The sequence below is a fragment of the Ranitomeya imitator genome, chromosome 3 (genome assembly GCF_032444005.1).
Source record: "Ranitomeya imitator isolate aRanImi1 chromosome 3, aRanImi1.pri, whole genome shotgun sequence".
In the NCBI taxonomy this organism is placed as follows: Eukaryota; Metazoa; Chordata; class Amphibia; order Anura; family Dendrobatidae; genus Ranitomeya; species Ranitomeya imitator.
In genome coordinates, this window is record NC_091284.1 from 217,053,996 (window position 1) to 217,081,805 (window position 27,810).

Sequence of the window (27,810 nt, forward strand, 5' to 3'; positions counted from 1 at the left end):
TAAATTATGGTATATACACTTTCCCCTCTCTGTTCTCGAGAAGAGGTGAATTAGGAGATTTATACACAAACAGAAATGTATAGGAGTTGGAAAATGGACAGTTGTGTTCTAATGTCTTAAGGTCTTTCCAGTGATCAGAGCCCTAAGCGTTATCTTAAACCAAATATTATTTAGCCCTGTATTGTAGTATTAATTTGAAACTCAGTTGTGGTATTATGTGGGAACCATACTCATTTTATTTGGGTATTATACAATGGTAATATGTGGGCAGTGCATTGGCAGCAAAATCTGGTATAATGTGGACTGAAATAATGAGAAAAACATATAAAAACAACTGTAATACGGCAAGGGGAGGCCTTCTTTGCTTTTTCCGAGGGTCCTAATTTCAAGACACCAGCCTTGGCAGCATGAATTAAGTGTATATTGTACATATGCACAGGAATATAGCAATACAGGAATAAGCTAATAAACTGAGCAGTGCGGAGAGGAATGTTTCCATCTGAATAGAAGGCTCTGTACCAGAATCAGTAGTCATTGATAAAAGGGACAACACGACAACATGGCGGATACCGACGAACCCCATTAAAAGTCAGTAGGGCCCTGCCAGAGTCCATCCACTGATCTGACACTGTTGTGGCTTACATTTATAATAGAAACCACAATGCCACAATAGAAACCAAAAAAAAGTTCAAAATAGTAAAAACCCATGGAAATAAAGAAGGTAAAATTATTTGTACTGGTAGGAGAATGTAAAACTTTTATTGTTATCCTCACTACATAGTGAAATTTTACCAGGTCATGAGTTTGTTTTTCAGTCTTCATGTTTACGACTGATGTTAATCATCATCATCATCATCATATGACACATGAAAATAGTTCCACATTTCAATGAAACAGCTCATTGACAGCAGAAAGGAATGATGACATTATCACTAAGGAATAAGGGGTATGACCTATTTACACAGAGAGTTAGACATGTTTAAAGAGTAACCGTCGTTTTCATTTTTATTTCATAAATGAATGGTACGCATGAATATAAGCAACTGTGTAATATATCTTATCAGAGAAATTTGCTTCTTTCTCTGTCAGAATTGATCAGTCATTATCAAAATTCTCAATTCTAAGGTAAAATCAGTGAAGTCTCTTTAACATCATTTCACACTTTATTCCTTCGTGAGTGCCAAGTTTCTTCAATTTTATATGGAAAAATGGTTTCGCTGTAATTGCACCAACCCGAAGAATAAAGTCACCTTATATCACTTATATCGCATGAGGATTGGCGTAAAAAATAAGATATCAAGAGGGATGAGTTGTGATGGGCTTTTATAAACAACCTAATAAGACTTGAACATGTGCAGAGCCCTTACTTGCGTTCTCCCCGTAACATGACCTCACCATGTCATTCCCATCATGTGACTTCTTGTCTTGTGACCTTACCACATGATCAGTTTGGCTGATCTGCAGGGTTCCTTTGCCTCGTCTCCTGGATGCGGCCACACTTCAGAAATCAATCTACTTTGATTTTCTCTGCATCTATATACTTGCATTAGCTTGATGCAATCACACTGGCCTTGACGAAGTGGCTTACAGAGGTATGCGTGGGCCTGCCTCTGCTCTCGCTTCTGCTCTCTGCATCCTCTCCTTGTTACCGTGCTTATAGCAACCTCATACCTTGAGGTCACTCTCTGGCTCCTATGGGTATGTTACTCCAAGGTGTATTGCAGCCAGGGCCAGACTGGCCATTTGGCAATTCTGGCAAATGCCAGAAGGGCCTGTCTGGTTGTGGGCTGCCTTGCTGCTGCATTGTTAACAAAATCTGTGTTATCTGGACACCCATACTGTTAAGAGTTGTGACGGAGCACAAAGTCGCTGACTCTTTTACTTACCCCAACAGGCCACAGGTATCATGAGACATATTGGTCATGCAGTAAATCTTGTTTTCCATTTATCCAGGGTAATATTAGTAATATATCACATCTGGTGCTTAGTGACGGGGACAGCATGGGCCTGTGTGATTTCAAATGCCAGGGCTGAATTTCAGCCTCAGTCCGGACCTGATTGCAGCCTGTTTTGTAGAGCATGGGCCCTTCTTATATTGTTTGTGCTTTTCATATGTTCAGGTCTTATTAGCTTGTCAAAATGAATGATGCTTCTGTTTCACTGTAGCGGTTTAGCAGAAATCTTGCAACCGTCCCACCATACCCCCATCCATCTTTGGCTTGGGACCAGTTGTCATCTCTCAGTGTGCACCAGAAGGACTTCACAGTCACAATGAGAAGTCCTCAATAGGGGCAATATTTTACACCAATTTTCTTTAATACATACATGGACTTTTATGCGGATAAATTGTCTACGATGAACGCTGATCGGCGATTCGAGTAGTTTCTAGGTATTTGTTTACGTGTTACAATGATTTAGTAATCCCTCCTGATCATTGTAAGATTGTCTGTTCATCGTCTCCTGTCATAAATGTTACTTTTTTGCAAAAATAAAAAATGTAATCGAATACTAACAAGCATTTTGTCATTGCATCACGGGTCAGGTTAATGCAAAGCAATTACAGTCGCAGGAATGAACATCGGTACAAATGTTCATTCGGGCAGAGTTATTACCACATGTAAAACGCCCCTAGGCTTGATCATACACCTGAGATATTTGACTGCCAAATACTTGTTCAGTCACACATATGTCACCTCACTCTCCCATAAACATGTAAGCACTGAATCAATTCGCCGTGAACTGAACACAGTCCAAAACCTCCAACTGCCATGAAAAAGTATGTAAGATACCACGAATTGACAGAGAAAGAAGAGGGTCCCTGTGAAAGAACAATATATGAGCTTTTTGCAGTCTGTACCCTCATCGGCATGAGAATTTCTACCTGTTTTGGAGGTAGAGGTAGGCCCCCTTATCTCCTGGGCCCCAGTGGCATCAATGTTGTTTCTGTCCCTATATGACACTCTGAAACCTTCTATATCTGTATACAATGCCTTTCAAGCTCCTTAATGAACACAGCCTTAGTAATGTCAAGTTAACAATAACATACTTTTTTTCAGCAATATTTGTAACTTGCTTCTGCATACATGGAAAAAAAAAGCGTGAATTTGCAGTAGTACTATGACCACAGTGAAATCTGAATGTTTGACACCTAGTAAAATACCAACACTTATACTCTCCTCCAGTGCTTACGACATTTCAATGGTGTCGGCACTAGCTGTCCCAGGGATTGTGTTGCATTGTTATGTCACGCGATCTCTGTGCCCAATAAGTGTTGGATTCACTCTCTGCTCCTTTGGACGTATCAGACATCAAGAAGAAGTGAGCGGCCAACCACTGCTATGACTTACAAATGATGTCTCATCCGTCCAAAAGTGGGGAGAGTGAGGTCAGTGCTGATTGGGCGCAGGGCTCTTGTGACAGAACAATGTGATGCAAACCCCAGGAGAGGGAGTGTCACCACCACTGGAATGATGCCTGTATCGGAGAGGAATATAAGTGTTGTTATTTTACTGGGGGCAAACATGCTGATGGAGACAGGGTTGTCAAACTACCCCTTAGCCTCTCACTCACTATTCTCCCTATACAACATATAGTTGTACTAACTTGTTTCTCCTAAGGCTCTTTTAGTGCACTGTGATGGACCCGGATACAGCTCAACTTCCTAATTGTTTGAGTCATGCTTGATATTCGACTTGCTTCTCTGCTCCCCGTATGTTCTGCTCCCCGTATGTTTATGGTTTTGTTCTGACCGCTTTTTACCTCTGATGGGGTATTTTTGTATAAGGAGCTCTGCTTTGACCGCTTCTCTTCCCCCCCCCCCGTACATCCCCCATCCCTTCTCCCCTCCCTTCTTATTTTTTATTTTTCTTTGATTGTATTGTTGGTTTAATTTCTGAACGACTTCTTCTTGAGACTCAGGTTACGGAGTGCATAGCCTATTACTTGGATCGCACATCAGTACTACCAAGCTGGTTGGCTATTGCAGATTCAGTCTTCCCAGCCTGGTACAGGGCTACAATTTTGTTTCTGGTGTCCTTTAACAGCTCTTTGGTCTTCACCATAGTGGAGTTTGGAGTCAGACTGTTTCAGGGTGTGCACAGGTGTCTTTTTATACTGATAACAAGTTTAAACAGGTGCCATTACTACAGGTAATGAGTGGAGGAAAGAGGAGACAATTAAAGAAGAAGTTACAGGTCTGTGAGAGCCAGAAATCTTGATTGTTTGTTTCTGACCAAATATTTATTTTCCACCATAATATGCAAATAAAATGTTAAAAAAACAGACAATGTGATTTTCTGGATTTTTTTTCTCAGTTTGTCTCCCATAGTTGAGGTCTACCTATGATGTAAATTACAGACGCCTCTCATCTTTTTAAGTGGTTGAACTTGCACTATTGCTGACTGAGTAAATACTTTTTTGCCCCACTGTATATAACACTGCCCACGCAGTATTTAACAGTGTGTGCACCATATTCCTGTTAAAAAAAATAATTAAAATAAAAAATAGTTATATACTCACCCCTGGGATCCAGCGAAGCTGTGTGACGCGGCCACCATCTTCCGTTCCCAGAGATGCATAGCAAAGTTACCCAGATGACTTAGAGATCTTGCGAGACCACTAAGTCTTCTGGGTAAGTTCGCAATGCATCTCTGGGGACGGAAGATGGCGGCCGGCGCGAGCGCATCGTCCGACAACGGAAGGTGAGAATAGCAGGTTTTTTGTTTTTTTATTATTTTTAACATTAGATCTTTTTACTTTTGACGCTGCATAGGCAGCATCAATAGTAAAAACTTGGTCACACAGGGTTAATAGCAGCGGTTACGGAGTGCGTTACCCGCGGCATAACGCGGTCTGTTACCGCTGGCATTAACCCTGTGTGAGCGGTGACCGGAGGGGAGTATGGAGCGGGCGCTGACTGCGGGGAGTATGGAGCGGGCGCCGGGGACACTGACTGCGGGGAGTATGGAGCGGGCGCCGGGGACACTGACGGCAGGGAGTATGGAGCGGGGAGTATGGAGCGGGCACCGGGCACACTGCCTACGGGGAGTATGGAGCAGGGAGTATGGAGCGGGCTCCGGGGACACTGACTGCGGGGAGTATGGAGCGGGCACCGTGGACACTGACAGCGGGGAGTATGGAGCAGGCACCGGGCACAGTGACTACGGGGAGTATAAAGAGGGCGGCGGGCACTGTGACTGCAGGGGAGTAGAGGAGGGACTAATCAGACTGTGCCCGTCGCTGATTGGTTGCAGCAGCCATGACAGGCAGCTGGCGAGACCAATCAGCGACTTGGATTCCATGACAGACAGAGGCCGCGACCAATGAATATCCATGACAGAAAGAAGGACAGACAGACAGAAAGACGGAAGTGACCCTTAGACAATTATATAGTAGATAACCACCACACTGTCCATGCTTAATAGCTATTACCGCCACAGCCTACTTTTATGAGCTATAACAGTCATTGTGTGTCCTTATTAGCTATAACTACCACCACGCAGTCTGCCCTACATATAACAACCACTCTATCTGCTATAACTACCACACTGTTTGTCCTTGTCTATATCTGCCACAATATCTGCCCTTATTAGCTCTAACTGCCACACTGTTCCTATCTTAAGTGTCTTCCTCCTCCCAAGGCCTCTTCTTCACCTTGCCTGCTTGCATTCTATTCCCTACATACTGTGCCCTCACACTGTTCACCGATCCAGCACTCTTTCTATACTGTATCCTCATACTGTGTTCTCCCAAACTGGTGAGTCTCGACACTGTCCCCCAAATTTTCACTTTTTTTTCCCCCATGCTGTCCCCTCACATTGTCCCCTACGCTGCCCACTTCACAGTGCCTAATTTCTATTCTGTGACCAATCACACATTTCCCCCTTCTCAATACTATCCTCCACACAATGCCTAGTCTCTATACTGGAACCCCTCACATTCCTCTCCCTCTATATACTGCTCAGTCCCTATAGTGTCACCCCTCACAATCCCCCCATACTATCCTCTACCTCCTATAATACGCCTCTGTATCTTCAACTCCATTGGAGCCCTTATCTGACTGCCATCTCCTCTTCTACGGCAGAAGAGTGGTGTCAGCTGCGTAATCAGGTGATTTCATCGCTCTCTTGTACATCTCCTTGACTTCAGAAATTCTGGTGGTAAGAGCTTCAATTGTAGTTGTGTCTGAAAGACGCAAGTACAGTTGAACGCAGGCATTTTACAAGTTTTCTGAGTCAGCTGTAAGTCTAATAATGACCTCACAGAATGGCTGAATCCCACTCCTGGTGGAACAGCAAAATGCTGGCCTCTGTGAGACACCTTGGCTAGCTTCTTGAGGTAGCCCATTGATGCCCCCTTACCTAACCCACCTAACCCCTTGTTTTTCTCCTGCAATGCTGTCAGTAATGTTGATATAGTTGTTACTGTGACTATTGTCAGTATAATTGGTATTGTCAGCACTGTCAATATTGTCAGCGTCATTATGTGTTTTTATTTCTTTCAATACTACAGCAAATACATTGTGGTTCGATTGTGAAATTAGATCACAACCACTTTTTACCTAACTGTCAATTAAAAAAATAGGTTGCAGCTGCACCAGGACTGTGAGATGACCATTCCACCTGAAGTGAATATTTGCCTCCTGTCTAGGAAAACCTAGATGTGCCTCTGCATAAGTCAAAAAAGATGAAACTGAAATAATTAAAAAAAAGGGGGAAAGTTACCTCAAAAGTTGTTTTTGAAAGGAAGCACATACCTGTATTTGTGAAATTCATTAATGATCATATATTCAACCATGTGGACAGTTTCTCTTCTAACTGAATGGTTTCTAGGAACAGTAACGGCACACATCTGCCTATGGTCACAAAACCATATACTGTGTGGTAATTTGCAAAGGGTATAAGGTCAGACAGGCTTCTCAGAAATTATGTTTTGTCCCAACAGGTTTTATCAGTTATCACTGTCATATTACACAGTTGACTTTACAGTTCTAAGGAAAGTCTGTGGCAATAAGGAAGCACGAATGAATGAAGCCTGGAAGTTTGTGTGAGCTTTCTATGTATTGTTGGGAAAGCACAGGAGGCCGAGCTTCTTACCTCAGCCTTACCTGCTCATTGGTAGTTTATAAATAGGGACTGAGATCACCTTCATGTACTCAGAGTTTTACTGTACAGGTAAGGAAGCAGCTGTCCTGACGCACACAGCTAACAGCAAGTTATGATGGAAACAGACAGGTGAGTTCCATAGATGACAATAATTTTACCGTCAGAATTTTTTGTTATTCATCTTTCCTATGACCCGACTTGAGAGCTACACACAATGAAGCGTCTCCAGAAGACAACCAGGGTTGTCAACTTGACTTTCTAACATTTTATGGATACCTTATCAGGACAAGTTTTCTACAGACTCATTAGAAAAATGTATATAATGTACAAAGATTATAAGTTATATATGGCTACAGCGTAGAATATCAGTCTAACGTTATTTAGTGTGAACTGTAAACTGCTAATAAAGTCACAATAAACTGTACTACATTCTCCAGTATTTAAAAGAAAATTAAAAAATCACTGACGCATAAATGTTTTTAAATTTCTTTTAGGGATAGTGGAAAAAAGTGCTCTATTTTATGGATTGACGAGGAATTTCTCGACGGTTGGCAACTCTGAAGTATACTTCTTCAGATGTTCAATTTCAGCACATGCTGGAAATCTTTTTTGGTTAAGACTAGAGATGAGCGAATTTGCTCAGGATACCTCTTATTCAGCAAGCTATAGCGCTTACCGAATAAGTTGCAGAGGGAACCCGGCTTCCTGGATCGCGCTGGCTGATCACCTGATCGGCGCCGCAGCTGCATGTGTCGCGACTGTGTCACAGTCACGACACATGCATGGAGAGTCTGTTTTTTGGGCTCTCCATGCATGTGTCGTGACTGTCACACAGCCGCAACACATGCAACTGCGACGCTGATCAGCCGGCGCAATCCAGGAAGCCGGGTTTCCTCTGCAGCTTATACGGCAAATGCAATAGCTTGCCGAATAAGAGGGAACTCGTGCAAATTCGCTCATCCCTAGTTAAGACCATCTTGCACCTGAGAGGCCTCGAGATCACGCTTAGGGGACGTTCCCATGATCAGGAAATAGCAGCACTTTGGACACAGCGTATTTTCGCTGCGTCCAAAACACTGTGTTCAATCACGCAGTTAAATCCACATGTGTTCACGGAACAATGCGGATTTACCGCATCCAATACATTCTATTGTGAAAATTTCCTGTGTCTCCGCAACAGAAATTGACATGCTGCTGCTCGTAAACTCGCAAACTCGTAAGTTTACGCAGCATTAAATAGAAGCACAGCGGGCATGGGATTTCTAAAAATCCTATCCATTGTGATTGTAACCTAGAACACAGCGCAGGTGAGCTGCATCCAAACAGCTGCTATTCCTGATCGGGGGGCACGTACCCTTAGTCTACTGGTCTGACTAATCTGTAATTTGTTGTTATGCAAAAGGAGTGCAAACTCGGACAGCAGAAGGGGGAGGCACCTAAATCTTTAAATCTATTTTGAAATCTATATAATAAAGAAATGATTAATTTGTAATCTGGAAAATGTAAATTGTACTTATTCTTTACGACTTTATCGCCAGGAGTGTGAAGTTTTATAGGGATATAGGTGCACTCCTTTTTTCATTCTCTGTGTAGTCTTTATAGCATATATTGGAAAAAAAATAATTTATTCTTTATAAATATGGGAGTAAGAATTCAGGAAAATCCCTCTGTGCATAAATATCATCAATTGTTTGCATATATTAGAATGAACCTAAATGGCCATCCTGTCCGTCCAAACATGTCTGAATGATAAATCACTCTGCCGTAGCTTTAGTTACTGTGTTGCCTTCAGTTACTAAACACGACATATGTAATGACCATCCTGTTAAGTTCATAGGCTAAAAAGGCGTCTATTTATCCTACGTTTGTTGAGGTTCCACTAGTATCCCATATTTTAAACTGTCCACTTTTCTTGCAATTAGTCAATGACAGAGGTATGTGAATTGTATGGGCATGGAGTTGCAAATTGCTGGACATAACCACCCAAAAGCCCCTTTAAAAATAACCTTCCATAACAGTAGTCCTTTCAGATAAATTGTCCAGTATGCATAGAAATGAACCAATCTTTCTCTAAAAGTCTTCTCAAAAACGTAATCTATTGGAGACCAGCCAAGGAATGAAGTTGCCTTGTCATGGAATGTGGGCTCACACAATTTGATCAAAACTAAGAATCTTACACTTACGGTATTTAAAAAAATATCAGTAATACAATTTAAACTGATTTATGTATTGAAGAAAACTTTGTGCCTCAAGCACGTTGCTGATTTTTTTTTTTTTTGTTATATGGCATTGCAAAATTTCTAGAATTAACACATTTATTTTAGTTTCTCCTCTCTCATGGATTGCATTGGTAACATGTACACCCACTCCTCAGCCTTATAATTTTTTTCATTTAGTGCAAGCCATAGAGCCAGTGAAGGAAGCCTTTGAGTGACTGTACAGAAACAATATTAGCCGCATGCAATGTTAACCCCTATCAGGAAGCAATTTCCACCCTTCCCCTTTAGTACATGTGACGTATGGTGATATATCTTGTTTTGGTTTCATACAGACAAAATAAGGAAGAGAAAATGAGCAACAGCCCAATAATCGAGAGAAAACAAAGAGGGAAATTTGTATCTTTGAGTGGACAAGAGGCAAAAATTGTACTGGAAACATACATTAAGAGAAGTTTAAGCCACCATGAAGCAAAAAGAACAGGGTATAAGAAGGAGGCAAAGGTGCAGAGGTCAGTTAGTGATGTCACCAAGTTCACACACAGAGTGAATAAATACAAGACTGCGATGGCACCTCAAGCTGAAGTACAGGAAACTGAGAAGAAAGATGATACCTATGTGACAGTACAAGAACCTGCAACCATCACCAAGGCCAAAAATGTCAAAAAACAATCATGGTTCAGGAGCTTTCTAAATCAGCTATTTAAAAAGGAGGAGAACATTTCTGAACAAACTGTATCTGTGGTTACCAAAGTAGCCAAAGACTCAGTGGCGTCTTCTACTGAAGGACATTCAGACCAAACTATGAAGAAAAACAGTTTTAGAAAATCTGGCATTCGAAAAGCACTTTCTTTTAAAAAGAATGGCGATGAAAAGTTAAAAAGACCCAATCATCTCCCATTAAAGCGCAAACCTCGACCTATTCCGCTACAACCACGTAAGTAGTTGTGACTTATTTATTTTTCAGTGTGTCTCAAGGAATCACCTTGGACTATGCTACACATTTATTTAAAGGGGTAATAGGAATTTGCCATATATGTTTGATAGATTAGAGACCCACACTTGCTCAGCTATTTTTGTAACCCCCATTTTAGTGACTGGAGCGACCCCTGCATGTTTCACTACTTCTCCATTCAAAATGGTACTGGATAGACCTCATTCTCCAGACAGATGAGGGTCTAGCATCTATGAGACATTGTTGGCATATCCTGAGGACTGAGATCAAAAGCCACGTTATTTTCTTTTTTATATATATTTATACTTTCAGTGCTTTTTAAATTTCAGAACATACATAACATTATCACTGTGTATCTGAACATAAAAAGGGAACCTGTTAACAAAGACCATGGGCAGTATGAATCAGAGCCTGGCTGCACAATTCCAGCATGTATATTTTCTCTGAAACTCTGCATATGGTTAGAGAGTCCTAACTATAACTATATCTTAACTGGTCTCGTCTCTAACCAATGCCCTCACTCGGCTTCTCTTAGTTAGCTAGCTCTCTGCTAAAGGTGATTGACAGGTCACGCGCTATGGGAGTGACCTGTCAATCAGCTGAAGTGGACAAATCTAATTTCTGGCTATGGTCCCCGATCAGCTTCTTTCAACACTACTACAAGTGATTGATGGGTCTCTTGTTACAGGAGAGACCTGTCAGTCACCTAGAGTGGATTAATCTCATTTACTGTACATCTATTATCCCTAGGCAGCATGAATCTACTCACAGGTTCCATTTAACATTTACATAACACAATTTGTTTAGGTGAAAAGAATGAAGATTGCTACTATGAACAAGTATCTGCAGAGATTGATCTACTTGTGAAAGGTACCGAAAACCTGAACGTTGGAGAGAGAAAAGAGAGCTTGAGTGGAGATTTAAGTGCAACTGGATCCCATGACATGGGTAAGAAATGGAAGAAAATTTAGTCACACATTGGTAATATCTAATCCAATAATATTTCTGGGAATGCACAGATAGGTTATTATAGGAAAATATATTTCTTACCATTGAAATCATTGATATGATGGAAAATATAATATCTCGTATTGGTCCACTGTCTGCAGAAGACACCAAGATATAATAAAAATATGTTTTCCACAATAGTTCAGTGGACTTGGAATAGGAGTATGATGCCCTTAAAGGGTACTGTCAGGAGATTTACTGTAGGGTCAACAAGCTAATTACGTTGTTGGGAAGGATGGTAAAAGTCAACCTCAAGTATATTGTCCTGGCCACAAACAACAATGAAGCCACAAGTGCAAGTGCACCGAAGGCAGGGATTATGCAACTTATTCTGCACCTAATCCATCTCTATGTGCTCGAATGACGTCAGTTCACCACTGGTAACAGTGACCTAGTGGTGATGAGTAGACTTAATAAAGTATTTGGGATAACTCTAGACGTTGAATAATATGGAGCATCAGTGCAGAAAATTGGCAGCATGTGGTAGTGCACTTGCATCCTCATTTGCATAAAAATTGTTCGTTTTTTTAGCATTTGAATATCTGTTTCAGGTAAGTTTGAACTTGACTTTTACTACTCTACCCAGCCATGTAATTAGTTGGGTGACCCAAAATCTCCTGATATGTTGTGGTCTCTGCTAGTAGCAATAAAACAAAACCTAACAGGATGAATATTAAAAATCTATTGAGTATTTCTCTTGTTTTCTGTAGATACGACGATTAAGAAGATTGTTGCTATTCTTCAAAAGGAAGGTGATGCCTATAACAGAACGGTATGGAATAAATATTGTGAAATAAATTGACAATGTCTGACCTTGTGTTTTGAACCATCCACAGATTTTGCAATATGTAATAGCTATTCTAAATCATTTCACAGAATATGTTATTTGTATACCGTTCCTCATATAGAAGTATGTTTTAACTTTACAATTAATGTTAATTATAGCAGAATATTTTCAAAAGGCGTCAAGATATCACTGATCTTCATATGTAAATTGTATATTGCATGATAAACATCGCCTTCCATGTCGACAGCAATGGTGGCTAGTAGTGCGATCAACTGTATTTTGTAGCAGTCATAATAATATAACCCGTCCTCAATTTCCCAAGTGGCTAAATCCAATAATGATAAAAAAGAATAAAAACTCCTCAACATTGAAATTGCAACACCAAGAAGTAAAGCAGAGCACAGTGGTGACGTCACCGCTGTGCTTTACGGCCGGCTCTCACAGTCAGTGCACGCATTTACACACCTTGGCATACTATCAGGGGAGTTATTAATGGTTGTTTGAGAAATGTTCTGCCAAGCTGACTGCACTTGGGCAAATCATCAAGATCCGCTGCTGGCAATTGTCAACCAATGACATTCCAGATGTGCTCGATGGGAGACAAGTCAAGAGACACTGCAAATCATGTAGCATGTTTAGGCCACGCAGATTGCACAACCAGCGTCGGACTGGAGCACCTTGGGCCCACCAGAGAAAATCATTCTTGGGGCCCACTATGCAGCTACTTAGAAATACAAGACCACCAATTGTGTGGTAAAACACGCTAATATCAGGGTATATTATAAGGTAGTACATGTCTTAATTATGTAGCAGTTGTTGGGGTAGAATCATAGAGGGGTTGCCCCCTCATAGAATATAATGTCACCCCCTCATAGAATATAATGTCACCCCCTGAGAGAATAATGCAGCCCCATCCCAGAATATAATGCAGCCCCCCATAGCGTACACTGTAGACCCCTCATATAGTAATATGGAGCCCCCCAGAATATAATGTAGTCCCCTGAGAGAATAATGCAGCCCCACCACAGAATATAATGCAGCCCCCATAAAGTATACTGTAACCCCCTCATATAGTATTATGTAGGCCCCCAGAATATAATGTAGTCCCTTGAGAATAATGCAGTCCCCCCACAGAATATGATGTATCCCCCCACACAAAGTATAATGCAGCCCCTCTCTACCCCCTCATTGTCCTCATCACCACCTCCATCATTGCCTTCTTCTCCCCCACCACCCCATCACTGCCCATTCCAACATCTCCATCATTGCCTCCTCCCGCACCATCATTGCCCATTTCATCACCTCCATCATTGCCTCTCCCACCACCATCAATGCCCATTACCTCCATCATTGCCTGCACCACCACCATCATTGCCTCCCCCCATCATTGCTTATCGCCACCATCATTGCCTATTGCCTCCATCATTTCCTCCCTGTCATGATCAGGTGACCTTGGAGCAGCATGAAAACTTTCACTGGAGTAGGTGGTAACTATACTGACCGCAAACCCTGATCTTATCACTGCAACTAGAAGTAGCCGTGGGGTGTGCCTAACAAACCTAGACACCTCGACACAGCCGGAGGACTAAATACCCCTATAGATGGAAATAGGAATTTCTACCTTGCCTCAGAGCAGAACCCCAAAGGATAGGCAGCGCCCCACAAATATTGGCTGTGAGTAGTAGAGGAAAAGACACACGTAGGCAGAAAACAGGATTTAGCAAATGAGGCACACACTAGCTAAATAGGAAAGGATAGGACAGGATACTAAGCGGTCAGTATTAAAAATCCTTCCAAAAATATCCACAGCAGAAAATACAAAAACTCCACCATCTAACTAAAGATGTGGAGCGTATATCTGCATCTCCAGAGAATCCAACAAGACCGAGAAAACACTGACACAGTCTAACTGGACAAGAGAAAAACAAATGAATAGCACAGAAAATAAGCATACTGCATGTGTGCCACAGAAACAAAAACCAGACACTTATCTTTGCTGAATTGACAGCTGAGCAGGAGAAGCCAGAAAGTGATCCAACACTTCAGAAGAAACATTGACAACTGGAAAGGACTAATGAATCCTGCACACCTAAATATCCCAGTCACAACCACAATCAGTAGATACACCTGTGTTGTGAGTTCTGTTTTTGGGCTCCCTCTGGTGGTTACTGATGGTACTGGGTGACTTGTGTTCTCTGCGGTCTCTGGTGTCCACCTGTTCCATTAGGTTATGGGAGTTTCCTATTTAACCTGGCCTTTTTGTCATTTCCTCGCCGGCTATCAATGTAATCTGCGTGTCTTTTTACCTCTGCTCCCTGCGTCTGTTATCTTCAGGACAAGCTAAGTTTTGATTTTCCTGTTCCACGTTTTGCTTTATTTTTGTCTTAGTTCAGCTTGCTGATATGTGATTCCTTGCTGCTGGTTGCTCTAGTGGGCTGAAATTGCACCTCATGTTCCATGAGTTGGCACATGAGTTCAAGTAATTTCAGGATGGTTTTTTGAAGGGTTTTTCGCTGACCGCGCAGTTCACTTTTGTATCCTCTGCTATCTAGCTTTAGCGGGCCTCATTTTTGCTGATTCTATTTTCATAACTACGTATGTGCTTTCCTCTCATTTCACCGTTATTACATGTGGGGGGCTGCTATTTCTGTGGGGTGTTTCTCTGGAGGCAAGTGAGGTCTGTGTTTCTTCTAATAGGGGAAGTTAATCCTTCGGCTGGCGCGAGACGTCTAGGAATCATCGTAGGCACGTTCCCTGGCTACTGCTAGTTGTGTGTTTAGGTTCAGGATCGCGGTCAGCTCAGGTTCCATCACCCTAGAGCTTGTTTTGTTTTTGTGCTTGTCCTTTTGTGATCCCCTGCCATTGGGATCATGACAGTATAGCCGGCCAAAAAAAAATTGGTCATCGTTTTGGCTGAAGTAGGAGGAAAAGTAGTCTGAGGAAGTTTTTTTTTTTTTTTTTTTGTTTTCCCCTCCTCAGTGTTTGCTGCCTAGCCTTAATTGCAGCTTGGCTGTTTTTTTTTCCCTCCTCTTAATCCTTGAATGGCTCTGACCTCAGCTGTTTATAATGGACGTCCAGAGTTTGGCTTCCAGCCTGAATAATCTTGCTGCTAAGGTTCAAAATATACAAGATTTTGTTGTACATACGCCTATGTCTGAACCTAGAATTCCTATCCCAGAGTTTTTTTCTGGAGATAGATCTAGTTTTCTGAATTTTAGGAACAATTGCAAGTTGTTTCTTTCTTTGAAATCTCGCTCCTCTGGAGACCCTGCTCAGCAGGTCAAGATTGTTATATCTTTCCTGCGGGGTGACCTTCAGAATTGGGCATTTGCATTGGCACCAGGGGATCCTGCGTTGCTCAATGTTGATGCGTTTTTTCTGGCATTGGGTTTGCTCTATGAGGAACCTAACCTAGAGATTCAGGCTGAAAAAGCTTTATTGGCTCTCTCTCAGGGGCAAGATGAAGCAGAAATATATTGTCAGAAATTTCGGAAATGGTCGGTGCTTACTCAGTGGAATGAGTGCGCTCTGGCTGAAAAATTTAGAGATGGCCTTTCTGAGGCCATTAAAGATGTTATGGGGGGGTTCCCGGCGCCTACAGGTCTGAATGAGTCCATGACTATGGCTATTCAGATTGATCGGCGTTTACGGGAGCGCAAACCTGTGCACCATTTGGCGGTGTCTTCTGAACAGGCACCTGAGATAATGCAATGTGATAGAATTCAGTCCAGAAGTGAACGGCAAAATTATAGGCGGAAAAATGGATTGTGTTTTTATTGTGGTGATTCAGCTCATGTTATATCAGCATGCTCTAAACGCACAAAAAAGGTTGATAAGTCTGTTGCCATTGGTACTTTACAGTCTAAGTTCATTCTGTCTGTGACTCTGATTTGTTCATTATCATCCATTTCCGTCGATGCCTATGTGGATTCAGGCGCTGCCCTGAGTTTTATGGATTGGTCATTTGCCAATCACTGTGGGTTTAGTCTGGAACCTCTGGAAGTTCCTATTCCTTTGAAAGGAATTGACTCTACACCTTTGGCTATGAATAAACCTCAGTACTGGACACAAGTGACCATGCGTATGACTCCCGTTCATCAGGAGGTGATTCGCTTCCTGGTACTGTATAATTTACATGATGTCTTAGTGCTTGGTCTGCCATGGTTACAAACTCATAACCCAGTCATAGACTGGAAAACAATGTCTGTGTTAAGCTGGGGATGTCAGGGGGTTCATGATGATGCATCTCCGATTTCTATCGCTTCATCTACTCCTTCTGAGGTTCCGGTATTTTTGTCTGATTATCGGGAGGTTTTTGAGGAGCCTAAGCTCAGTTCGCTTCCTCCTCACAGGGATTGCGATTGTGCTATAGATTTGATTCCTGGCAGTATATTCCCTAAAGGTCGTTTGTTCAATCTGCCAGTGCCAGAGCATACTGCTATGCGGAATTATGTTAAGGAGTCCTTATAAAAGGGACATATCCGTCCATCTTCGTCCCCTTTGGGAGCAGGTTTTTTTTTCGTGGCCAAAAAAGATGGTTCCTTGAGGCCTTGCATAGATTATCGTCTTTTGAATAAGATTACAGTCAAATATCAGTATCCTTTGCCATTGTTGACTGATTTGTTCGCTCGCATTAAGGGGGCTAAATGGTTCACTAAGATTGATCTTCGGGGTGCGTATAATCTTGTGCGGATAAGGCAGGGTGATGAGTGGAAAACCGCATTTAATACGCCTGAGGGCCATTTCGAGTATTTGGTGATGCCTTTTGGACTTTCTAATGCTCTTTCTGTCTTCCAGCCTTTTATGCACGATATTTTCCGTGAATATCTGGATAAATTTATTATCGTGTATTTGGATGATGTTTTGTTTTTTTCTGATGACTGGGAGTCTCATGTTCAGCAGGTCAGGAAGGTGTTTCAGGTCCTGCGGGCCAATTCTTTGTTTGTAAAGGGTTCTAAATGTCTCTTTGGAGTCCAGAAGATTTCCTTTTTGGGGTATATTTTTTCCCCTTCTACTATTGAGATGGATCCCGTCAAGGTTCAGGCTATTTGTGACTGGACGCAGCCTACATCTCTTAAGAGTCTACAGAAGTTCTTGGGCTTTGCTAATTTTTATCGTCGCTTCATAACTAATTTTTCTAGTGTTGTTAAGCCTTTGACGGATTTGACTAAGAAGGGTGCTGATGTTACTGATTGGTCTCCTGCGGCTGTGGAGGCCTTTCGGGAACTTAAGCGCCGGTTTTCTTCTGCTCCTGTGTTGCGTCAGCCAGATACGTCGCTTCCTTTTCAGGTTGAGGTTGATGCTTCCGAGATCGGAGCGGGGGCGGTTTTGTCACAGAGAAGCTCCGTTGGCTCAGTGATGAAGCCATGTGCGTTCTTTTCTAGAAAATTTTCGCCCGCTGAACGGAATTATGATGTTGGTAATCGGGAGCTTTTGGCCATGAAGTGGGCATTTGAGGAGTGGCGTCATTGGCTTGAGGGTGCTAGACATCGTGTGCTGGTCTTGACTGATCACAAAAATTTGATGTACCTTGAGTCTGCCAAGCGTCTGAATCCTAGACAGGCTCGTTGGTCACTGTTTTTCTCCCGTTTCAATTTTGTGGTTTCATACCTGCCAGGTTCAAAGAATGTGAAGGCGGATGCTCTTTCTAGGAGTTTTGTGCCTGACTCCCCTGGAAATTCTGAGCCCACTGGTATCCTTAGGGATGGGGTGATTTTGTCGGCTGTCTCCCCAGACTTGCGACGTGCTTTGCAGGAGTTTCAGGCGGATAAACCTGATCGTTGTCCGCCGGAAAGACTGTTTGTTCCGGATAATTGGACCAGTAGAGTCATCTCCGAGGTCCATTCTTCTGTGTTGGCAGGTCATCCTGGAATATTTGGTACTAGAGACTTGGTGGCCAGGTCTTTTTGGTGGCCTTCCTTGTCGAGGGATGTGCGTTCTTTTGTGCAGTCTTGTGAAGTTTGCGCTCGGGCTAAGCCTTGCTGTTCTCGGGCCAGTGGATTGTTGTCACCTTTGCCTATCCCAAAGAGGCCTTGGACGCACATTTCCATGGACTTTATTTCGGATTTCCCTGTCTCTCAAAAAATGTCCGTCATATGGGTTGTGTGTGACCACTTTTCTAAGATGGTTCATCTGGTACCCTTGCCTAAGTTACCTTCCTCCTCTGAGTTGGTCCCTCTGTTTTTTCAAAACGTGGTCCGTTTGCATGGCATTCCGGAGAACATCGTTTCTGACAGGGGATCCCAGTTTGTGTCTAGATTTTGGCAGACGTTCTGTGCTAAGATGGGCATTGATTTGTCCTTTTCGTCTGCATTCCATCCCCAGACGAATGGCCAGACGGAACGAACTAATCAGACTTTAGAAACTTATTTAAGGTGTTTTGTTTCTGCTGATCAAGATGACTGGGTTTCCTTTTTGCCGCTTGGTGAGTTTGCCCTTAATAATCGGGCTAGTTCTGCTACCTTGGTTTCTCCTTTCTTTTGTAATTCGGGGTTTCATCCTCGTTTTTCCTCTGGTCAGGTGGAGCCTTCTGATTGTCCTGGAGTGGACATGGTGGTGGATAGGTTGCATCGGATTTGGAGTCATGTGGTGGACAATTTGAAGTTGTCCCAGGAGAGGGCTCAGCAGTTTGCTAATCGCCGTCGCCGCGTGGGTCCTCGACTTCTTGTTGGGGACTTGGTGTGGTTGTCTTCTCGTTTTGTTCCTATGAAGGTCTCTTCTCCTAAGTTCAAGCCTCGGTTCATCGGTCCCTATAGGATCTTGGAAATTCTTAACCCTGTGTCGTTTCGTTTGGATCTCCCGGCATCGTTTGCTATTCATAATGTGTTCCATCGGTCGTTGTTGCGGAAGTATGAGGTACCTGTTGTTCCTTCGCTTGAGCCTCCTGCTCCGGTGCTGGTGGAGGGTGAATTGGAGTATGTTGTGGAGAAGATCTTGGATTCTCGTGTTTCCAGACGGAAACTCCAGTATTTGGTCAAGTGGAAGGGTTATGGTCAGGAGGATAATTCTTGGGTGATTGCCTCTGATGTTCATGCTGCCGATTTGGTCCGTGCTTTTCATAGGGCTCATCCTGGTCGCCCTGGTGGTTCTCGTGAGGGTTCGGTGACCCCTCCTCAAGGGGGGGGTACTGTTGTTAGTTCTGTTTTTGGGCTCCCTCTGGTGGTTACTGATGGTACTGGGTGACTTGTGTTCTCTGCGGTCTCTGGTGTCCACCTGTTCCATTAGGTTATGGGAGTTTCCTATTTAACCTGGCCTTTTTGTCATTTCCTCGCCGGCTATCAATGTAATCTGCGTGTCTTTTTACCTCTGCTCCCTGCGTCTGTTATCTTCAGGACAAGCTAAGTTTTGATTTTCCTGTTCCACGTTTTGCTTTATTTTTGTCTTAGTCCAGCTTGCTGATATGTGATTCCTTGCTGCTGGTTGCTCTAGTGGGCTGAAATTGCTCCTCATGTTCCATGAGTTGGCACATGAGTTCAAGTAATTTCAGGATGGTTTTTTGAAGGGTTTTTCGCTGACCGCGCAGTTCACTTTTGTATCCTCTGCTATCTAGCTTTAGCGGGCCTCATTTTTGCTGATTCTATTTTCATAACTACGTATGTGCTTTCCTCTCATTTCACCGTTATTACATGTAAGGGGCTGCTATTTCTGTGGGGTGTTTCTCTGGAGGCAAGTGAGGTCTGTGTTTCTTCTAATAGGGGAAGTTAATCCTTCGGCTGGCGCGAGACGTCTAGGAATCATCGTAGGCACGTTCCCCGGCTACTGCTAGTTGTGTGTTTAGGTTCAGGATCGCGGTCAGCTCAGGTTCCATCACCCTAGAGCTTGTTTTGTTTTTGTGCTTGTCCTTTTGTGATCCCCTGCCATTGGGATCATGACACACCTGGCCAGGACTGTGACTCAGAGACAACTGCATTCCCACCTACAACCACTGGAGGGAACCCAAGAGCAGAATTCACAACACCTCCCCTACCATCATTGCCTCCCCCACCATCATTGCCTCCCCCACCACCATCATTGCCCATCACCTCTATCGTTGCCTGCCCCCACCGCCATCATTGCCCATCACCTCCATCATTGCCTCCCAACCATCATTGCCTCTCCCCACCATCATTGCCTCCCCCACCACCATCATTGCCCATCACCTCCATCATTGCCCATCACCTCCATCATTGTCTCCCCTCACCACCATCATTGCCTCCCAACCATCATTGCCTCTCCCCACCATCATTGCCTCCCCCACCACCATCATTGCCCATCACCTCCATCATTGCCCATCACCTCCATCATTGCCTCCCCCACCACCATCATTGCCCATCACCTCTATCGTTGCCTGCCCCCACCGCCATCATTGCCCATCACCTCCATCATTGCCTCCCCACCATCATTGCCTCCCCATCATTGCCTCCCCCCACCATCATTGCCTCCCCGACCACCATCATTGCCCATCACCTCCATCATTGCCTAATCACCTCCATCATTGCCCATCACCTCCATGATTGTCTCCCCCCACCACCATCATTGCCCATCACCTCCATCATTGCCTCCCCCACCACCATCATTGCCCATCACCTCCATCATTGCCTGCCCCACCGCCATCATTGCCTCCCCCACCATCATTGCTTATCGCCACCATCGTTGCTTATTGCCTCCATCTTTGCCTCCCCCTACCATCATTGCCTCCCCACCACCATCATTGCCCATCACCTCCATCATTGCCTGCCCCCACCGCCATCATTGCCCATTACCTCCATTATTGCCTCCCAACCATCATTGCCTCTCCCCACCATCATTGCCTCCCCCACCACCATCATTGCCCATCACCTCCATCATTGCCCATCACCTCCATCATTGTCTCCCCTCACCACCATCATTGACCATCATCTCCATCATTGCCTCCCCCATCACCTCCATCATTGCCTCCCCCACCATCATTGCCCAATTGCCTCCATCATTGCCTCCTCTCACCATCATTGCCCATCACCTCCAACATTGCCCATCACTTCCATCGTTGCCTCCCCTCACCATCATTGCCCATCACCTCCATCACTGTCTCTCCCACCGCCATCATTGCCCATCACCTCCATCACTGTCTCCCCCCACCGCCATCATTGCCCATCGCCTGCACTATTGCGTCCCCCACCAATATCATTGTGCTTCCCCACCAACACACACATGCAGGCAGGCACACACATGCAGGCACACTCGCACAGTGACACACGCAGGCACACTCACACACAGGCACCCTCACACAGCACAGCTCACCTCCCTGAAGCCTCTTCTTTGCCGGCAGCTTTCTGTGTGAGACAGCATGCTGGATGATGACGTCATCCAGCTGGGCTGTCTCAGGCAGGAAGCAGGACGCCGGGATGTGCTGCTGCTGTCAGGAGGTGAACTGCGCTGTGTGTCTGACTCTGTGTGCCTTTGTATGTGGTGCGGATGGTGCTTTTGCGGTGCTGTGTGTATGTGGTGCGGTGGTGGGGCTTTACATGCGTTAGCCTCACCCTGCGGCTAACGCTGCCCGCTATTAAACAGAAATGGTATAGGGGCGTGGAGAAGAGTGAATATTCATTTTGCTTTAGCAGCGGGGACAGGATCCTGTCTCCAGCTGCTGCTAGGCTGGCACAGAGGGGCCCCCTTGACTCAGGGGCCCCATAGCCACTGGCTTTGGGCCCCTGCAGCAGTGGGGGCCCTTGAAGCAGTGGGGGCTCTAGGCAGCTGCTGGCAAGTATGCCAGCAGGTGTCAGTGCCTGGGCCCACTGGAGAATCCTCCGGTTCTCCGGTGGGCCAGTCTGAGCCTGTGCACAACCAATCTGGAGAGCATGAGAGCAACTGCATGCTGGAGCCTTCATGAGGGAACATCAGTCCTACTCCTAGGATTATTGTGTGAAGTGGAATAATGTATGGCAGCCGGACCCATCTAGTCTTCATTCCAGGGAAAACCGATGATATGGCCATTCCCCCAAAGTTTCGCAGTTGCCGTTTTTCAGCAACAATGCCAGATAGCATGGCTTTTGTTACTGTGAGCAGCCTGTGTGGCCTAAACATGTTATCATGGCCTGCAGCATCTCTGAACTTGTATCCCATGGAGTACATCTCAGATCTCATTGGTTGGCAAGTACAAAGGGAGCTGACAGCAGAGGATCTTGATGATTTGCATTCCCAAGTATTCATTGTAATCATTAATAACCTCTTTCGGAGCTGCCAGGCTGTGTAAGTGCATGTATTACCTCACATGGTGCTCATACACTGAATAAATCAAGATGTTTTGAAAAGTGGTTTCAGTATTTGGATATCATTAACAAGTCTATCAATCCTGTGATATTGAAACTTCCATTACTCTTCCTTCTTAGTTTTGCAATTGCAATGTTATGAGTGTGTATTGTAACAATTAATTGAAAAAATATTGTAATTAGCTTAATTAATTTTCATAAGAACTGCTTTTTTTGGTCAAAATCTTTTTTTTTTTGTAATACTTGGGACAATATGTTCAAAGGTTCATACCTTTGTGACAAGAGACATCCATAGGTAGCAGCAGTTAGTCATAGTTACTGGTTAGGCTACTTTCACACTAGCGTCGGAATCTCCCCGTCGCAATGCGTCGGGCAGAGATTCCAACGCTAGTGTTTGACGCATTGCACAACGGGTGCAGCGGATGCATTTCTCCGGCGCATCCGCTGCCCCATTGTGAGGTGCGGGGAGGTGGGGGCGGAGTTCCGGCTGCGCATGCGCAGTCGGAAAAAGCGGTCCATCAGGAGCAAAAGACGTTACATGTAATGTTTTTTGCTCCCGGCGGTCCGCCACAACACGGCGCAACCGTCGCACGACGGTTGCGACGTGTGGCAAAGCGTCGCAATGCGTCGCTAATGTTAATCTATGGGGCGTTAATCTAAGGATGCGTTTTTTTGCCATAAACGACACATTGCGACGTCTGGCAAAAAACGCCAGTGTGAAAGTAGCCTTACACAAAGACATAGACAAAAACATAAGAAGACATGAGTATAATAAAAGGTCCGTGGTAGGTTGCAGCTAGTTACCAATTCTGCTTTTGGGGAACAGGTGTTAAAAGCTCTGCATCTGGTTGTAACAATTAGGAATGAATCATTTGCATCTAAAATAAATATTTAAGTATGTCTATTTTATCATCTCTGCAGATTAAAGAAGATCTAACCCTAAGCAACTTTTTCAGAGATATCTCATACAATTCATTCAAGCAGCTTGCTGATGTCTATGTCGACCAAGGAGTCAAAAAGACGGAGTCAGTGGCCACGCCTGAGGATGTGAAATTTGCATTTTCTGTTCACTTTACAAAGCAGGTTGTAGGACTCTCTAATCACCCTGCAAAAAGAATCATGGGCTTTGGGACCCAGTATCTTCATGACAGTTGTTCATGGCTTTCATATAATACAGAAAATACGGTGAGTGATCCATATATAAAAATCTACTAGTTGAGCTGGGGGCAAAAAAAGTTAATGAAGCCAGTGGTACTTAGAGGAAGTAAGATAGGGGTAAACACAGTTCATTAAAGGGACACTGTCACCTGAATTTGGAGGGAACAATCTTCAGCCATGGAGGCGGGGTTTTTGTGTTTTTGATTCACCCTTTCCTTACCCGCTGGCTGCATGCTGGCTGCAATATTGGATTGAAGTTCATTCTCTGTCCTCCGTAGTACACGCCTGCACAAGGTGCAATCTTGCCTTGCGCAGGCGTGTACTATGGACGACAGAGAATGAACTTCAATCCAATATTGCAGCCAGCATGCAGCCAGCGGGTAAGGAAAGGGTGAATCAAAAACACAAAAACCCCGCCTCCATGGCTGAAGATTGTTCCCTCCAAATTCAGGTGACAGTGTCCCTTTAAGGATTTGGAAGGCTGCCTCCAAATGGTTGGCAATGATATATACCGTATTCCAAATTGTCATGCGAATGTTATTTTTCTCTGATTTTCCTAAATGGTTGATGCAAAAAGGTCAGTATAATGTTCAAATCATCAACCGTTAGAATATAATTCAAATTTTATTGGACAAACCTCTCAATGATAACAGTATTTTTTTTTTCAAAACAAAAAAAAGTTTCTAAACATTTTAAACGTTGTAAACAACTGAAAACTACATCAATAGAAATGTATTGCCAACAGTTCAGTGAACACATGCGGATTTACCTGTGTTCAATAGACAACAGCATTTTGGATGCAGCAAACATTCACTGCGTCCAAAGCGCTGATGTTCAGGATCATGGGCACACGGCCTAAGAGGTCACATTTGCTGAATTCAAAAGCTTTTTTTAGTAAAAAACATTTTAAGAGGTCAAGTTACATGTTAACATAAAACCCCTTTTTTATATAACTTTCACAATTCTTGCATGCATTGAACTTGTGAATTTTTGGATAGTTTATTCTTGAATGTCTTTGCAGGATGTCAGAATAGCCTCCCAGAGCTGCTGTTTTGATGTAAACTGCCTCCCATCCTCATAGATCGTTTGCTTGAGGATACACCAAAGTTTCTCAATAGAGCTGATGTTAGGGGAAGATGGTGGCCATGAGTTTATTTCCTTTTGTGCCCATAGCAGCCAATGACTCACAGGTATACTTTGCAGCATGAGACGGTGCATTGTCTGCATGAAGCGGATTTTGCTATGGATTGCATGGGTCTTTTTGTACCATGGAAAAACGTGGTCAGTCATATATTCTACATACTTGGCCAAAGTTATTTTCACACCTTCAGGGATTCTAAAGGTGCCTACGAGCTCTCTCCCTTTGACTCTGCTACCACCTTGCTGATGTTGCAGCCTTGTTGTGATATAGTGGCCATCCAACAAACATCCATTACTTCATCCATCTGGACCATCCAGGGATGCATGCCACCCATCAGTTAACAAAACTTTTAAAATTAGTCTTCATGTATGTCGAGACCCACTGCATCTAGTTCTGCTTGTGAGCACTGTTTAGGGGAGCCCAACTGTAAGCCTCTGGAGGACCTATACCTTAAGGTTCACTGGACTCCAGAGGCACCAGCAGCTTCAAATACCTGTTTGCTGCTTTGTAATGGTATTTATTTTAGCAGCTGTTCTTTTAACCTGATTAATTTTTTTGGCAGCAACCTTCCTCCTAAGCCTTTATCTGCACAAACCCGTACGTGTTTCGTATCAGCCACATATCTCTTCACAGTACGATGATCATGCTTAAGTTTTTGTGAAGTGTCTAATGTTTTCATACCTTGTCCAAGGCATTACACTATTTGATGCTTTCGGCAGCAGAGAGATCCTTTTTCTATCACAGATTGGTTGAAAATTGTGGCCTGCTTAATAATGTGGAAACTACTTCTTAAAGTGAACCTGTCAGCAGGATTTTGCTAAGTAACCTACATACACCGTCATGTTGGCAGTGTTAAACTGATTAAAATGATAACTGAGGTGAAGAAATCTGTCTTGTGGTTCTTGTGTAATCAGTGTTAAAAGTTTTCTGTTAATGATATGCTCATGCTCTTGGGCGGGACTGTAAGCAGAGACTTATCTTTCCACTCTAAGCCAGAGAAAGCAAGGAAAGTACTTCCCGCAGGCCACCCCAAAGTACAAATACTCTGTCTCCATGATGAGAAACATGTTTGTGCTTCGGGGCAACCTGTGGGCAGGTCTTTCCTTGGTTTCTCTGGCTTTGAACCGGAAGATAAAACTCTGCCTACAGTCCCGCCCCGAAGCTCGGGCATCTCAAACTGAAAATTTCTAGGACTGATTTCACAAGAACCACAAGACGGATTTCTTCACACCATGTATCATTTTAATCAGTTTAACACTGCCAACCTGACAGTGTCTGTAGGTTCCTTGGCAAAATCCTGCTGATAGGTTCATTTTAAGTAGTTTTCCTTTAGTTGGGCTCACCTAGCAAACAAATCACAGATGTTTGAGATTGATTTCAGCGATTCAAGAGCTTAAAATCACCAGGAAGTGCATAAATGTTTCATTTATTAAAAAAGTCCTTTTATTGTCTTATTGACAAGCAAATTACAATGATTTTTGCCCAGTGGAAGATGCTTGTAAAAGAGGGATAGTGTTATGACCTGGTGGTCAGGACAATAATGGACCTGGTGGTTAAGAGCACACGGAATGACCTGATAGTTACTGATAATAAAGGACGAGCTCTGGGACGTGGGAACTCTGCTGACCGCAATCCCTAATCCTATCAAACACACTAGAAATAGCCGTGGATTGCGCCTAACGCTCCCTATGCAACTCGGCACAGCCTAAGAAACTAGCTAGCCCTGAAGATAGAAAAATAAAGCCTACCTTGCCTCAGAGAAATTCCTCAAAGGAAAAGGCAGCCCCCCACATATAATGACTGTGAGTAAGATGAAAATACAAACACAGAGATGAAATAGATTTAGCAAAGTGAGGCCCGACTTACTGAACAGACCGAGGATAGGAAAGGTTACTTTGCGATCAGCACAAAAACCTACAAAAAGACCACGCAGAGGGCGCAAAAAGACCCTCCGCACCGACTCACGGTGCGGAGGCGCTCCCTCTGCGTCCCAGAGCTTCCAGCAAGCAAGACAACAATAAAAATTGCAAGCTGGACAGAAAAATAGCAAACCAAAGAAATACAAGCTGGAACTTAGCTTCTGTTGGGAAGACAGGTCACAAGAACGATCCAGGAGTGAACTAAACCAATACTGGAACATTGACAGGTGGCATGGAGCAAAGATCTAAGTGGAGTTAAATAGAGCAACAGCTAACGAATTAACCTCGTCACCTGTGGAAGGAAACTCAGAAACACCCACCAGAGGAAGTCCATGGACAGAACCAGCCGAAGTACCATTCATGACCACAGGAGGGAGCCCGACAACAGAATTCACAACAGTACCCCCCCTTGAGGAGGGGTCACCGAACCCTCACCAGAGCCCCCAGGCCAACCAGGATGAGCCAAATGAAAGGCACGAACCAGACAGGCAGCATGAACATCAGAGGCAAAAACCCAGGAATTATCTTCCTGACCATAACCCTTCCACTTGACCAGGTACTGGAGTTTCCGTCTCGAAACACGAGAATCCAAAATCTTCTCCACCACATACTCCAACTCCCCCTCAACCAACACCGGGGCAGGAGGATCAACGGATGGAACCACAGGCGCCACGTATCTCCGCAATAACGACCTATAGAACACATTATGGATGGCAAAAGAAGCAGGAAGGGCCAAACGAAATGACACAGGATTGATAACCTCAGAAATCTTATACGGACCAATGAAACGAGGCTTAAACTTAGGAGAGGAAACCTTCATAGGAACATAACGAGATGACAACCAAACCAAATCTCCAACACGAAGTCGGGGACCCACACAGCGCCGGCGGTTAGCGAAACGTTGAGCCTTCTCCTGGGACAATGTCAAAATGTCCACCACATGAGTCCAAATCTGCTGCAACCTATCCACCACAGTATCTACACCAGGACAGTCCGAAGACTCAACCTGCCCTGAAGAGAAACGAGGATGGAAACTGGAATTGCAGAAAAACGGCGAAACCAAAGTAGCCGAGCTGGCCCGATTATTAAGGGCGAACTCAGCCAACGGCAAAAAGGACACCCAATCATCCTGATCAGCAGAAACAAAGCATCTCAGATATGTTTCCAAAGATTGATTAGTTCGTTCGGTTTGGCCATTTGTCTGAGGATGGAAAGCCGAGGAAAAAGACAAATCAATGCCCATCCTAGCACAAAAGGATCGCCAAAACCCCGAAACAAACTGGGAACCTCTGTCAGA

The 27,810-nt window shown here is 43.9% G+C and overlaps 1 protein-coding gene across 1 annotated transcript in view; it reads left to right on the top strand.

Annotated features, from left to right (window-relative positions):
- The first annotated feature begins 7,151 nt into the window (after nucleotides 1-7,151).
- The window catches only part of LOC138669571 (uncharacterized), a 28,370-nt gene continuing 7,711 nt past the window's right edge, over nucleotides 7,152-27,810 (top strand). The window contains exons 1-5 of the mRNA XM_069756137.1: nucleotides 7,152-7,232; nucleotides 9,655-10,256; nucleotides 11,082-11,222; nucleotides 11,993-12,054; nucleotides 23,217-23,480. Coding sequence (XP_069612238.1) covers nucleotides 7,216-7,232; nucleotides 9,655-10,256; nucleotides 11,082-11,222; nucleotides 11,993-12,054; nucleotides 23,217-23,480 — 1,086 coding nt within the window. The 5' untranslated portion in view covers nucleotides 7,152-7,215. The remainder of the gene's footprint in view (nucleotides 7,233-9,654; nucleotides 10,257-11,081; nucleotides 11,223-11,992; nucleotides 12,055-23,216; nucleotides 23,481-27,810) is intronic.